Source organism: Pteropus medius, unplaced genomic scaffold (genome assembly GCF_902729225.1).
Source record: "Pteropus medius unplaced genomic scaffold, Ma_sr-lr_union100, whole genome shotgun sequence".
Classification (NCBI taxonomy): domain Eukaryota; kingdom Metazoa; phylum Chordata; class Mammalia; order Chiroptera; family Pteropodidae; genus Pteropus; species Pteropus medius.
In genome coordinates, this window is record NW_024355278.1 from 187 (window position 1) to 14,259 (window position 14,073).

At 46.1% G+C, this 14,073-nt stretch overlaps 1 protein-coding gene across 4 annotated transcripts; it reads right to left on the reverse strand.

Annotated features, from left to right (window-relative positions):
* Positions 1 to 1,457: 1,457 nt before the first annotated feature.
* LOC120599474 (C5a anaphylatoxin chemotactic receptor 2-like) lies at positions 1,458 to 13,850 on the reverse strand. Of its 4 annotated transcripts, none has more exons than XM_039858523.1 (2): positions 13,451 to 13,850; positions 1,458 to 2,951 (listed from the first exon to the last, which is right to left on the reverse strand). In XM_039858523.1, exon 2 carries the CDS (start codon positions 2,934 to 2,936, stop codon positions 1,902 to 1,904), a length of 1,035 nt encoding a protein of 344 aa, XP_039714457.1. In that variant the 5' UTR covers positions 2,937 to 2,951; positions 13,451 to 13,850; the 3' UTR covers positions 1,458 to 1,901. The 4 variants fall into 4 exon arrangements, 3 of the variants coding, with proteins under 3 accessions (XP_039714457.1, XP_039714459.1, XP_039714458.1); XM_039858525.1 differs by lacking the exon at positions 13,451 to 13,850 and adding an exon at positions 4,004 to 4,236; XM_039858524.1 differs by lacking the exon at positions 13,451 to 13,850 and adding an exon at positions 4,121 to 4,197.
* Between the last annotated feature and the right edge of the window lie 223 nt (positions 13,851 to 14,073).

Consider the following 14,073-nt stretch of genomic DNA (forward strand, 5'->3'; position numbering starts at 1 on the left):
TACTGTGTGACCTTGGGCAAGTGACCTCCCGCCCCTGGGCCTCGGCTTATAAAATAAAGCATCTCCCCTACCTCTCTGGCTTGTTGTAAGAATTACCATAAAGGTGAAACTGTGAGTAAGGTGTTGCATGACTCTCCAGACGGGTGACGGTACTGTGTGACGTAAAAGGCCTGAGCAAGTGAGATTCTAGAGCAACCTCTGCCTAACAGGAGTTTCTGTCATGATGAAACTATTCTAAATTTGCTCTGCTCAATATGGTTGCCACCAGCCACGTGCAGCTATTAAGCACTTGAACTACGGCTAGTGCGACCAAGGAACTATTTTTAATCTAAATTAATTGAATAAATGGGAATTTGAATGGCCACAGACAATCGATGGTGACCAGTTGGGGAACATGGTTCCGAAGGGAATTCCAGGCAGCGGCACCAGCTTGAGAAGAGGCCCAGAGGCAGGAAACGAAACAGCCCACCGGGTCTGTATTCGTTTCACGTGGCCGCTTAACGAGTTACCGTAAACTTAGTGACTTAAAACAACACAAATGCATTCAAGTGAGTTTTGGAGATCAGAAATCTGATATCGAGGCCTTGGCAGGTCTGCGTTCCTTCCGGGGGCTTCAGAGAGAATCCACTTGCTGGACTTTTTTGGAGGCTGCTTGTGTTCTGTGGCTCGTGGGCCCCTTTCTGATGTCACTCTGACATCTGCTTCCATTGTCACGCCTCCTGCTACTGACTCTGATCTTCCTGCCTTCCCCTTAGAAGGACCCTTGTGATGACACAGGGCCCACCTGGATAGTCGTGGATCATCTTCCCATCCCAAGATCCTTAACGTAATCACATCTGCAAAGTCCCTTTGGCCGTGTGAGGTCACCTATTGACAGGTTCAGGGGGTTAAGATGTGGGCATCTTTGCGGGGCAGGGTTCTGTGTGCTACGGGGTCTGAATACGTGTCCAGCGGTGGAGAGAGGTCTAGGGTACCAAGCTACGGAGATTGGCCATGGGCTTCCCCCGAAAATCAATCCGTACCCTGGCACCCTCTCCCCACCTCTGCTGCTATTACCCTGATCCAAGTCACCATCACCTCCTGCACTATGCATTACCCTGGTATCGTCTCGCTTCCCTCTCGCCTCTCCCCGAGTTCGGTCTCCACCAACAAGCAGAGGCATCCTGTTAAAAACTAAGTCAAAGCAGGACGCTGCTCTGCTCTGAATGAGATCACCTGGTTTAGGAAAAAAAAATTACAAACTGTTCAGTTAGATATGAATTTCGAATCAACAACAAATAATTTTTTAATGTTTAAAGATCTCTCAAATGTTGCCTGACACATTCTCATGCTGCAAAAAAAAAAATAGTTCGTTGTTGTCGATCTGAAATTCAAATTGGATTGGGTGTCTTTGTATTTTCATCTGGTGACAGTAGCTCAAGACCCGCCCATGGATCCCCAAAATGTGCTATGGCGCTCCTGAAGTATGCCAGCACACTCCACCTCAGGGCCTTTGCACTTGCTGTTCGTGCTGCTTCAGATGCTTTTTTCTCTCCTTTCTTCGGGATTTGGGCTCAAAGCTCACCTGACCCGAGGGGCCTGTCCTGGCTGACCTATACTCCTGCCCCACTCAGCCCCCTTTGTCCCTTTAAGGTTCGGCACTGATCACGTTGGACCTATTCCACATTTCTTCATTCTTTTGTTTCTTGTCTGTCTTCCTCCATGAGTACATCAGCTCCCTCGGGGCAGGGAGCTGTGTCGGTTTGGGTCACCGCTACATCCCGGCGCCTCGTCTTGCACATAGCAGGTGCGTAATAAATGTCTGTCACGTGAATAAAGGAATAAATGACTCTATCATTGAACCCCTGGATCTACCTGTGCCTGAAGCCCCGTTGTGTGAAATGGGATAGGAGGATTAAAAATTAGTTTCCTTCCAGCCTCACCTCCGTCTCAGAGACCTGGTCATGGCTGCTGGAATTCCCATTCATCACACTTTCATCATTGCTTCCTGAGTCCTTTAGGGCCAGGTGAAACGCAGCTCGCAGCGACTGGCAAAGTTGAGCCCTCCCGAAATACAGGATGAGCATGGGATTGAGGCAGCTGTGAGCCAGCGCGAGTCCTACAACAAAGGGTTCAGCCTGCAGGGCCCGGGTCCAAAGCGTGGAGGAGGGGCCAGCCATGGTGATCACCAGTCCCAGCACATGGTAGGGGGCCCAGCAGACCAGAAAACACACCGCAGCAGCCACGCTCAGGGGCCAGCGGCATCGGCCTTCACGGTGCAGGAGCGTACCGTGGCAGCTGGCCACGACCACCAGTGGCCCCAGGAAGCCCAAAATAAACTGGATGGCAGTCACTGTGTTCTCAGCTACCGTCCAGCTGCCGTAGTCCAGCACACAGTCCAGCTGGGATGGGTAGGAATCCAGGAGCACCTGATGGTACATGTCCAAGGGCGTGGCCAGCAGCAAGGCCAAGGACCAGGCTCCCAAACGAGCTAACCTCACACAAGATAGCCGCCGATTCTCAGTCCACCAGGTGGGCTTGAGGACCAGCAAGAAGATGTCCAAGCTGAGAGCAATCAGGAGTAGGACCTTGGCGTACATGGACAGTAAGATGACAAAGGGCAGGGCCCGACAGCCCATCACCCCATATGGCCAGTGGCCCCGCCACATGATGGGCACCACCAGGGCAGGGAGATACAGACAGCAGAATAAGTCTGCCACAGCCAGGTAGTAGAACCAGATCATGTAGAGATTCCGTTTCCAGAAGGGCCAAAACCTGGTCATCCAGGCAAGCATAAAATTGCCCGGCACCCCAACCAGGAAGACCACAACTAACAGCGGGAGTAAGGCCAAGCGGAGAGCTTCGGTGGGGATGCAGTCGCCAGCTGCGCAGTTCACATGGACATCCAGGGTCTCGCCATTCAGCTCGTACTCGTGGTTGCCAGTAGTATCCGCCATCTCGTCCCCAGACACCTGGACAGGAGACAAAGGAAACGAAACCACAGGTGAAGACTCTGAGGCCCTCAGAATCCTCGGGGGCGGAAACCCCAGCCCATCAGCATCTCAGACAGGGAGATGCACCAATGTGAGAACCTGAGCGCCTTCAAATGCCGGCATTTTAGAACAGCACGATGTGAGAACTAGCTCATTCGCATCCTGGAATTCTAGAATCTTCCAACACAGAATCCCAGCCCATTAGATTATCGGACTTCTAGAAAGCTAGTGTCAGAACACGGTCAAGATCAAATCTCTTGGGATTCCCAAATATTAAACTCTTAGAACCCTAGCCGATCACTACTTGGAATTACGTGTCTGATTGACCTTTCATCGTTGATAAAGATGCTTGCTATCTACGGCGCCCACTCCAGTAGCCGTCAGCCGGAGGTGGCTACGGAGCATCCGAAACGGAGCCGGGGCAATTGAGAAACTAAATTTTCCGTGTGACGAAGTTTTAATTAATTTGAATAGCTCCACCTGGCTAGCGGCTACCTGATTGGACCATGAAGTGCTAGAACACTGAACCGTGAAAACGCTCTCCTATCACCGGCCTGGAATTCTAGAATTTGAAACATCTGAATCTGAATATCCATCGAGACGGGGAAAGGTTCGTATGGATTCACGGCCAAAGTATTTGGCTCGGTTGTTCTTCATCTGCAATTCTGGAGCTTGGTGCGATGAAAAACGCGACTCTGGAGCAATCTCGTCCTCTTTTTTTTAACACAGACTGGGTCATCGTGAAGCACGCAGACAGCAAAGCACACGCCTCGCACAGGTGCACTCGCTAGCTTTCACAATCAACCTGAGCACGACTGTGTGACTGGCCACCAGACTGAGAAACAGATCATTTCTACAATCCTCCCAGAACAATTTTTATAAGGAATGATAGTGTGAAGAAAGCAGGAAAAAGAATATGTTGAATTCTCTACGAGTCATTCATTCATTCATTCATTCATTCATTCTACACAGCCCCCTAGTTCCTGCTCTGTTCCAGGCACTTGACACACAGTAGGGCAGCTGTCCCCAACCTTTGTGGCACCAGGGGCCGGTGCTCCCAGAATCTAACACCTGATGATCTGAGGCGGAGCCCAGGCGGTGATGCTGGGCTGGGGAGCGCCTGCAGATACAGACGAAGCTTTGCTCACCTGCTGCTCACCTCCTGCTGTGCGGCCCGGTTCCTGACAGGAACCAGTACCAGTCCGTGGCCCAGGGGCTGGGGAACCCCGCAGTACAGGACAAGACTGAAGGAGTCAGAGAGAATGGAATAAATGAGCACAATACCCAGTATTTCCGAAGCTGATAAGTGCTATGGGAAAAGGAAAAAATAGTACACGGGGAAGTTTTAATTCTCTGTGTTGGAATTTTAAAGGAGTGGTCAGGGAGGGCTTCTCTGAGGAGGTGAAGTTTGACCAAAGCCACAAAGGAGGCGAGGGAGAGAGCTGTGTGGGGATCTGGGAGAAGAGAGTTCCAGGCACACAGAACGGCCGGTGCAAAGGCCCTGAGCGGGGAACATGACAGTCACGGTCAAGGAACATGGAGAAGGCCAGAGTGCCTGGAGTCAGGTGGACGAAGGAGCTGAGGGGGAATTAGGAGCAGAGAGACATCAGGGGCCACGTGGGGGCATTGTAAGGACTTTCCCTTTAATTCCACGTGAGGTGGGAAGCATGAGAGAGCAGAGAAGCGACATGGCCTCTCACAGCGATAATAACTATCGCTGTTGGTATTATTAATATTATTAGAAGCCACCGCTTAGCATCTCGTGCAATGTGCCGGGCGCTGCTTAAAGCACTTTAAATGTCATACTGTTTAATCCTTATAACAGCGCTCTCACTTTAATAGCACCGTTATACCCATTCTGCAGATGAGGCAGAGAGAAGTTAGGTAACTTACCTGAGGTCACTCAGCTAAGCAAGTCAAAGCCCAGTCTTTGAAGTTAGCCCCACTCTTGAACTCACCCTAGAACACATTATCATGCAAAAATCTTACATTCCAGAGAGTTAGAAGGCAGGACAGCCAGCTGCCCCGCTAGGAGACCCAGGGTCTGTGACTCAGTTTCAGCTGGCTCTCTCTAGACCTCCCTGTCTGAGGAACGAGAGTCACCGAGGTGAAGCGACCCCCTGGTTTTGGGAGACCTTGAGGAGTTAATACGTGTCAACACTTGGCATAGAGCGACCTGATCCCTACTACCCAAGACTCCAGCCACGGCTGACACAACAGGAAAGACAGAGGGGAAGTTGGGGCGCTCACCTCTGACCCCTCCGCCCTGCCAAGTTGCTTCCAGGAGGCCAGGCCACTCCACAGGTGTGTGTTTGGGTCTGGCACTCTGCTTTCATATGATTTTCATCACTAGAGTAAACGCGAGCAGGCTTTAAAAGCTCAAACCCTCACCAGTGGTGTGGCCTTGGGCAAGTCACCTAACCTCTCTGTGCCTCAGCGCCCTCGTCTACAAAATGAGAGTAATAATAATACTAGATTTACCTTGCAGGGGGTTTCGAGACTCCACCAGGCCGATAGCAGTAAGGGGCTCAGAATGCAATGCCAGCGTTCGCCGCTGTCACTTCTTCGGGTTATCTGGGAGCAGCACCCCTCCCCACCATGGGACCCCACCTGTAGGGAGCTAAAGCTCCCAAAATTCAAAGGAGTGCATGGATTATCTCGGGAGGCCTGCTTGCATATAAAAGGGAAAAGGCTGGTTCTGAGGAATTCCAGGAAGAAGAAGATTAAAAATAGAAACAGGGAGTGTCGAAGGGAGTGTCAAAGGGAGTTTCCATTGTACCTTGATCTTCAAGATGTTACTTAGTTATGTTACCTTGGGATACACAAAGGAACAGATTATGTATAAAACGGAGCCTAAGAAATAAACTCGGAGAGACAGTTGTGAGATCTGTTCTCCCTCCTGCACCCTGTCTGTCCTCTCTTTTTTCTCAGTCCCCGCTCCCCCATTCAGGGACCTGGTTTGACTTGGTTGGCTGGTTTCCGACAAGTGGCGCCCGAACAGGGACCTGAAAACGGGGGAAAATAGCAAGGACCCACCACTATTTTCTTAATAGTGCACTATTAAGGCGAGTGCACTCGAGATTGGCCAAAGAAGCCGTGGGCGGTGAAGGTGAGTATGCAGGAGTTTTTGTAATATAGAAACTGAAAGGGAAGATATAATGGGCCAAGGAAATAGTCGACTGCTATTTGTACATATGCTTAAGAATATGCTTAGAGTTAAAGGAGCTAAAGTAGGTCAGCAACAGTTAATGAAGTTCTTGCAATTTATAGAAGAAGTTTGTCCCTGGTTCCCTGAGGAAGGGACAATTGATTTAGAGACATGGTTAAGAGTGGGTAAAAAGTTACAGGATTACTATGATGACCACGGACCTACTAAGGTTCCGGCAGATACTTTTGGGCTTTGGACTTTGATTAGAGATTCTTTAGACCCTAGGCATGAAAGAGATCAGATTAAAGAACAAATGTCACCTGTACTTAAAACAGAAAGTGTTCATGGGTATGATGAATCTGAGGCTGCTGGGGTTGTGCCTTCTGCCCCTCCGATGCCTCCCCCTCCTTTCGACTCCATTTTTACTGATGAGGAGGAGGAGGAGGCCGCTAGATATCATTCGCCTTATGAAGATTCAGCTCCACTTGTAGCTATAGGAGGCGTTGCCCAACCCACCAGATAACATTCATAAAGAAATTGATCAGCTTAAGCGCCAACTTAAGCAACTTACTGAGCAAATAAACGGGAAACAGGGAGGCGGTAAACCGCTGCAACTACCTGCTATGGACACTCCGAGTAAAAATCTGACTCCAGAGGATTTTTTGCATCCTCTACATCCCACAGTTATAGCTGGTGTGGACCCTCCTCCAGTGAAATTTAAGGGCTTAAATTCTGAAGGACAACTTATTCCTGCACTTAAAGTCCCTTATTCTGAGACTGGCTTACAGAAGGGCCTTGGAATAGCTGCAGCTAATGGAGACAATATCGGAGATTTTAGAATGGCTTTTCCAGTAATAGATCAGCATGATCAACAAGGGCAAAACACCAGGGGACATGAGCCTTTGCCTTTTAAGGTATTAAAAGAATTGAAAATGGCTTGTGCTCAATATGGAGCTACTGCTCCATTTACTGTGGCTCGGGTGGAAGGACTTTCGGCTTCTGCCCTGACGCCTTGGGATTGGAGAATTGTGGCAAGAGCTTGCTTATCCAATGAGGATTTTTTATTATGGGATACTTCTTTTAGAGAGCGTTGTGAAAGGACTGCTAAATTAAACAAGGGAGCCAATAATGGAATTACTGATGATATGCTTGCTGGTGAAGGTCCATATAAAGAAAATGTAAACTAATTAACTTATCCTGCTGGGGCTTATGCCCAGATCAATACTGCAGCTAAAGAAGCTTGGAAATCCCTACCTGGTAGTAACAGAAAGACTGAAGAATTATCTAAGATTAGGCAAGGACCTGATGAGCCTTTTCAAGATTTTGTTGATAGATTGTTGAATGCAGCTGGTCGGCTTACCAGTGATCCTGAGGCCGAAACTATTCTAGTAAAACTATTAGCTTATGAGAATGCTAATTCTGCTTGTCAGGCTGCAATTAGACCTTTTAAAAAGAAAGGGGATCTTGGAGATTACATCCGACTTTGCTCGGACATTGGGCCTTCTTATACCCAAGGAATAGCCATTGCTACAGCACTGCAAGGAAAATCTATTAAGCAAGTATTAACAGGTCAAGCAAAATATGGGAAAGGAAGAGGGATTAATGCTGGTGTGTGCTTTGGATGTGGAAAATCAGGCCATCAGATTCGACAGTGTCCCACTAGGGGCAATATCCCAAGGGTGCCTGGAGTGTGTCCGAAATGTGGAAAAGGAAAGCATTGGGCACGAGATTGTAAGTCTAAGACCAATGTGGCGGGCCAAACTATTCAGGGAAACGGATGGAGGGGCCCGCCCCGGGCCCCTGCACAATGTTACAGGGCAATGCAAACTTTCATCCCTCAGCAGGGAAATCCCCAGGGAGGTCTGTTACAGAACTTTTCCGAGCAACCTCAGGCAGCGCAGGACTGGACCTCAGTTCCTCCACCTACGCAGTCTTAACTCTTGAAATGGGAATTCAAGCCCTACCTACAGGAGTGTGGGGGCCTCTCCCATCAGGAACATTAGGATTGCTGTTAGGAAGAAGTAGTACTACCATGCAAGGAATTATTGTTCATCCTGGCATAATTGATGCTGATTACACAGGAGAAATAAAAATTTTGACTGGGTCCCTTCTAAAATTTCTGCAATTCAAGCGGGACAGCGAATAGCACAGCTTATTATCCTGCCGGCAAATCCAACTGGTCACGCTAAGAGTAGTAAACTAAGGGGTACACAAGGTTTTGGCTCATCTGATCTCTATTGGATCCAAGCTATTGGGTCAAAGAGACCCGAACTCAAGTTAAAAATTTGAGGAAAAGAATTCTTAGGGTTACTAGATACAGGAGCTGATGTATCTGTTATAGCTCTGCAGCATTGGCCCCAGCAGTGGCCTAAACCACCTACTATGACACAGTTGCAGGGAATAGGGCAGCAAACCACTCCTGAGCAAAGTAGTGATTTATTAACCTGGGAAGATCAAGATAACAATAAAGGGACGTTCCAACCTTATATTGTTCCAGGATTACCTGTTAACCTCTGGGGAAGAGATATTACGGAAAAGATGGGAGTATATCTCCACAGCCCAAATAAGATAATTACTCAACAAATGTTTGATCAGGGACAACTCCCATTTCAGGGGATGGGGAGATGTAATCAAGGAATAATTAACCCTTTGCAGCCTATGCCATTGACACCTCGAGCAGGGCTTGGATATTTTTGACAAGGGTCATTGAACAACCTGTACCCCATGCGGATCCAATAACCTGGAAAAGCGAGGATCCTGTATGGGTGGATCAGTGGCCCTTGACTGAGGAAAAAATACAAGCCACTCGGCAGTTAGTACAGGAACAGCTGGAGAGCGGACATATTGAGGAATCTAATTCCCCTTGGAATTCTCCTATATTTGTAATAAAAAAAAAAAAATCAGGAAAATGGAGACTCTTACAAGATTTAAGGGCTGTAAACCAGACAATGGAACTAATGGGAGCATTGCAGCCTGGGTTGCCTTCTCCGGCTGCCATTCCTAAAGATACTTATAAGATCATTATTGATTTGAAAGATTGTTTTTATACTGTTCCCTTATGCCCTGTTGATTGTAAGCGGTTTGCCTTCAGTGTGCCTTCATCTAATTTTAAAAAACCAATGACAAGGTATCACTGGAAAGTTTTGCCACAAGGCATGGCCAATAGTCCTACACTATGTCAAAAATTTGTGGCTCAAGCATTGGCTTCCATACGGAGAAAATTTTCAACAGTATATTTAATTCATTATATGGATGATATCCTGTTAGCTCATAAAAACGAGCCTGCACTTTTACAGTGCTATGATCAATTACAGAAGGAATTGGAACAGTGGGGAATAAAAATTGCCCCTGAAAAGGTACAACGGGAAGAGCCCTATACTTATCTAGGATACATGTTATATCCCAAGGTGATAATGCCTCAAAAGATACAGATCAGAAGAGATCATTTAAAAACTCTCAATGATTTTCAAAAATTTCTGGGGGACATACATTGGGTAAGACCTCATTTAAAGATTACCACTGGAGAATTAAAACCGTTGTTTGATATACTAAAAGGTGATGCGTCTCCTACATCACCTAGACAATTGACACAGGGAGCAAGAGAAGCTTTACAGCTGGTAGAATCCGCTATATCTGCCCAGCAGGTACAATATATTGATTATACTCAAGAGTGGTATGGATATGTTCTCGCTACAAAACATACACCTACTGGCGTTTTGTGGCAGCATGGACCCTTACGATGGATCCACCTCCCTGTGTCGCCTTCTAAAGTTCTCAATCCATATCATGAAGCAGTGGCTTCTCTCATACAACTGTTAAGAGAAGAGTCAAGGAAGTACTTTGGCAAAGAGCCACATATTATAGTAGTACCCTTTGCTCAACGGCAATTAAATTGGCTATTTCAAAATTCTGACTCATGGAACATAGCCTTTGCATATTATACAGGAAAAATTGACAATCATTATGCTAGTAACAAACTTTTACAGTTTGCTAATATGCAATCATTTATCTTTCCTCGGGTAATTAAGACCACCCCGATACAGAGTATGCTGTTGACAACCAAAATCCTATTGTCATGCAAACATCCCCTGCATCTGCTCAGATTGTAGAATTGCGGGCAGTTGCTGCGGTTTTTCAAATATTTGCTCAACAACCCCTTAACCTATATACTGATAGTCAATACATTGCTAAAGCTTTAATTATATTGGAGACTGTACCTTATATTGCTACCCACAATTCTGAGGTGCATTCATTATTGGCGCAAATTCAATTGGCTATACACAACAGAAAAGAATTCTGCTATGTGACTCATATTCGAGTTCATACAAATCTCCCTGGTCCTTTGTCTAAGGCTAATGCACTTGTTGATGCAGCCACCCACCTATGTCTGCTTACTAGTAACGTTGAACAAGCACGACAATCTCACGCTATACATCATCAAAATAGCTCTTATCTAAGAAAGCAATTTCATCTCACCAGAGAAGCAGCAAGACAAATTATAAAAAGTTGTCCCACGTGCCCTCAGTTTTTTCATGTTCCTCATTATGGTATTAATCCCCGTGATTTGATGCCGAATCAAATTTGGCAGATGGACGTAACCCACATTCCTGAATTTGGTAGATTAAAATATGTACATGTCACTGCAGATACATTTTCTGGATTCATTTTTGCTTCTGCTTTGACTGGTGAAGCTGCTAAACATGTTATTAATCACTGCTTACGCTGCTTTGTAGCTATTGGATGTCCTCAAATTCTTAAAACAGATAACGGCTCTGGTTATATTAGTGCCGCTTTTAAAACATTTTGCTCTCAGTTACATATTGAACATAAAACTGGTATTCCTTACAACCCACAAGGTCAAGGCATTGTGGAACGTGCCCATGGCTCTCTAAAGACTCAACTTGAGAAAATAAAAAAGGGGGAGTTATACCCCTATTCTCCACAAAATTATTTAAATCATGCCTTATTCATTTTAAATTTTTTAAATTTGGATGCCAAAGGGCACTCTGCAGCTGAGCGCTTATGGCATCCCACTACTACTTCTAATTATGCCACTGTAAGATGGAAAGATCCGTTAACTGGACAATGGAATGGACCAGATCCTGTACTAATATGGGGACCAGGGCATGTTTGTGTTTTTCCGCAGGGAGCTGACGGAGCACGCTGGTTACCTGAACGACTAGTGCGGCATGCCGAAAATGAACATCGAGATTATTCTTCTGATGGGAATACTGATTAATCCAACAAGTTTATGCCGCAGTGCATTGGGCTTACATCCCGGATCCTCCGGTACTACATCCAACTGTTTGGTCTGGGCCACAGATCCAGGTTTTTTCTAATAACTCTAGACTTTTAGGATTGCCATTAGCCATGGAACAGCAATATCTATATGATAATTTTAATTTTTCCGGATCAGCAATAGGACTACCTATTTGTTTTCTATTCAATTCTACTTCCCGACCTGGGTGTTTAAATATCACGGAGCAGCCTTGGCCTAAGAAAGGAGGAGCTGTTATGCTTGGGGCTCCTGATGGCGAAGCTGTAAGCAACAACGATACGATCCTGTTTGAACTTCGTCACTCGAAGAGGCATGTGCAAAAAGATTCAGTATGGTGGCATCGTTGTCATCAGGAGAATGTTACTCTGTACCGGGTAACAGGATTTAATGAAACTCTTTGGGACTTCTCTCCGCCTTATGACACTGGGACTGCTTTATCTGCTGGACTCTGGAAAACAAGCTCTGGCGCTTGGCAGACTCATATTTCGAAACTGGCTGCCGGACTTGTGACAATGAGTATTAGCATAACTAATGAATCTCGGACCAATTCACACAGTAGTGGTTCAGGAGAAAGATTCTTATATGCCCTTAGAACTTGTGTTAATGTCCCATACATATTATTGTTAGGAAATTTTAATATTACCATAGATAATAATACTAATCAATTTAATGTATCTTGTAATAATTGTCAGCTGTCTAATTGCGTTACTCCTGTTAACACTTCTGTTCTCGTGCTTAGACAACCGCCATTTATAATGGTACCTTACAGGCCCTTGGTTTTAATGAATATGGGTTACAGGTTTTACAAGAGATTAACATGGCATTAGGAAGATCTAAAAGGGCTGTGGCTGTTGTTGTGGCAGGTATTCTTGCAGTTGTCGCCTTGGTGGTTACAGCCACCACTGCTGCCATATCCTTGTCCAACTCTGTGCAAACTGCAACATTTGTTAATGATCTGACAAAAAATGTTTCATTAGCTATGGGATCTCAAGAAAGTATTGATGAAAAAATTGAACAAAAATTAGGTGCACTACATGAAACAGTAAACTTTTTGGGAGAAGAAGTTCAAGCCTTAAAGTTGTCCTCCCGCTTACGTTGCCATGTACAATATCGACGGATTTGTGTAACTCCAAAAAGGTATAATAGTACCGCCCATCCCTGGGATAAGATAAAAAATCATTTACAAGGGATCTGGCATAGTGCTAATATGTCATTAGATTTAGTTCAATTACATTGAGACATTTTAGCCTTAAAAGAAGCTCCCGAACTACAAATAAATAGTGATCAAACAGTGCAAGAATTTATAAAGGGTTTAAAAGGTTTAGTCCCTACTTGGGGACCATTTACTCATTTATTAGGATCTGTTATCCTTCTAGCCTGTTTCATGTTAGTCATCTTGTGTTTGTTGCCATATCTGTTGAACTGCGCAATATGAGCAGTGCGAGATGTTGGTTCCGAGATACGGGCAATAAACTTAAAAAATAAAAATGTCCCAATATAGTGGCTGGTAGTCAAAGACGGGTAAGGACTTCTTGGAAACTGGACAACCTAAGACAGGGCATGTATGATGGAATACATGTTCCAATGACGGGTAAGCTCCATGTTTCCAGGAAGCCACCTAAGACAGGCACAGTCTACTATAAAGTAAAAAAGGGGGAATTGTAGGGAGCTAAAGCTCCCAAAATTCAAAGGAGTGCATGGATTATCTCGGGAGGCCTGCTTGCATATAAAAGGGAAAAGGCTGGTTCTGAGGAATTCCAGAAAGATGATTAAAAATAGAAACAGGGAGTGTCGAAGGGAGTGTCGAAGGGAGTTTCCATTGTACCTTGATCTTCAAGATGTTACTTAGTTATGTTACCTAGAGATACACAAAGGAACAGATTATGTATAAAACGGAGCATAAGAAATAAACTCGGAGAGACAGTTGTGAGATCTGTTCTCCCTCCTGCACCCTGTCTGTCCTCTCTTTTTTCTCAGTCCCAGCTCCCCCATTCAGGGACCCTGTTGGACTTGGTCGGCTGGTTTCCGACACCCACCCTTCCCTGCTCTCACCGATTAAAAGCCCGGCCTTTTCTGCAGATAACCAGTTCAGTCTATGCTGTTTCTCTTTCAACACATTCCACAGAAATGGGCACGGCCGACGCTCCCCGCATCATCCCTCCGTCTTTCCGGCTCCCCGTGCCTCGGGTCCCTTTCCCCGTCTGCACACGCGTTGCTTCCCCCGCATATAAAACATAATCACCAGGATGATTATTTTATAATCATTCAAATGACAGATGACATTTATCAAGCGCCTGTGGTGTACCAGGCAGAAATAAGCCTCATGGCAACCCTGTGAGATGAGTAGCCGCGTTATTCCCACGTCCCAGGATGTCAGGATTATTCCTATTATTCCCGTTTTCCGGAGCGTAGGCTCTTCCCTGCTTTGGGCCAAGCACAGGCACACGCAGACGCTCACCAAAAGACATGTTCTCAAACATTCACCCCACGATGGAAAAGCACCCGAATATCCTCTCATGGGTGGCGCTGCAGTCACGCGGCGGAATGTCCCATGAGGGCGAGAGTGGACGCGGATGGACCTCCCCCACGTCACGTGCAGGGCAGAGAGCCGGACACCCAGGAGATTCGCCCAGAGGACCCCACGCGCATCAAATTTTAAATGGGCAGAAGGATTC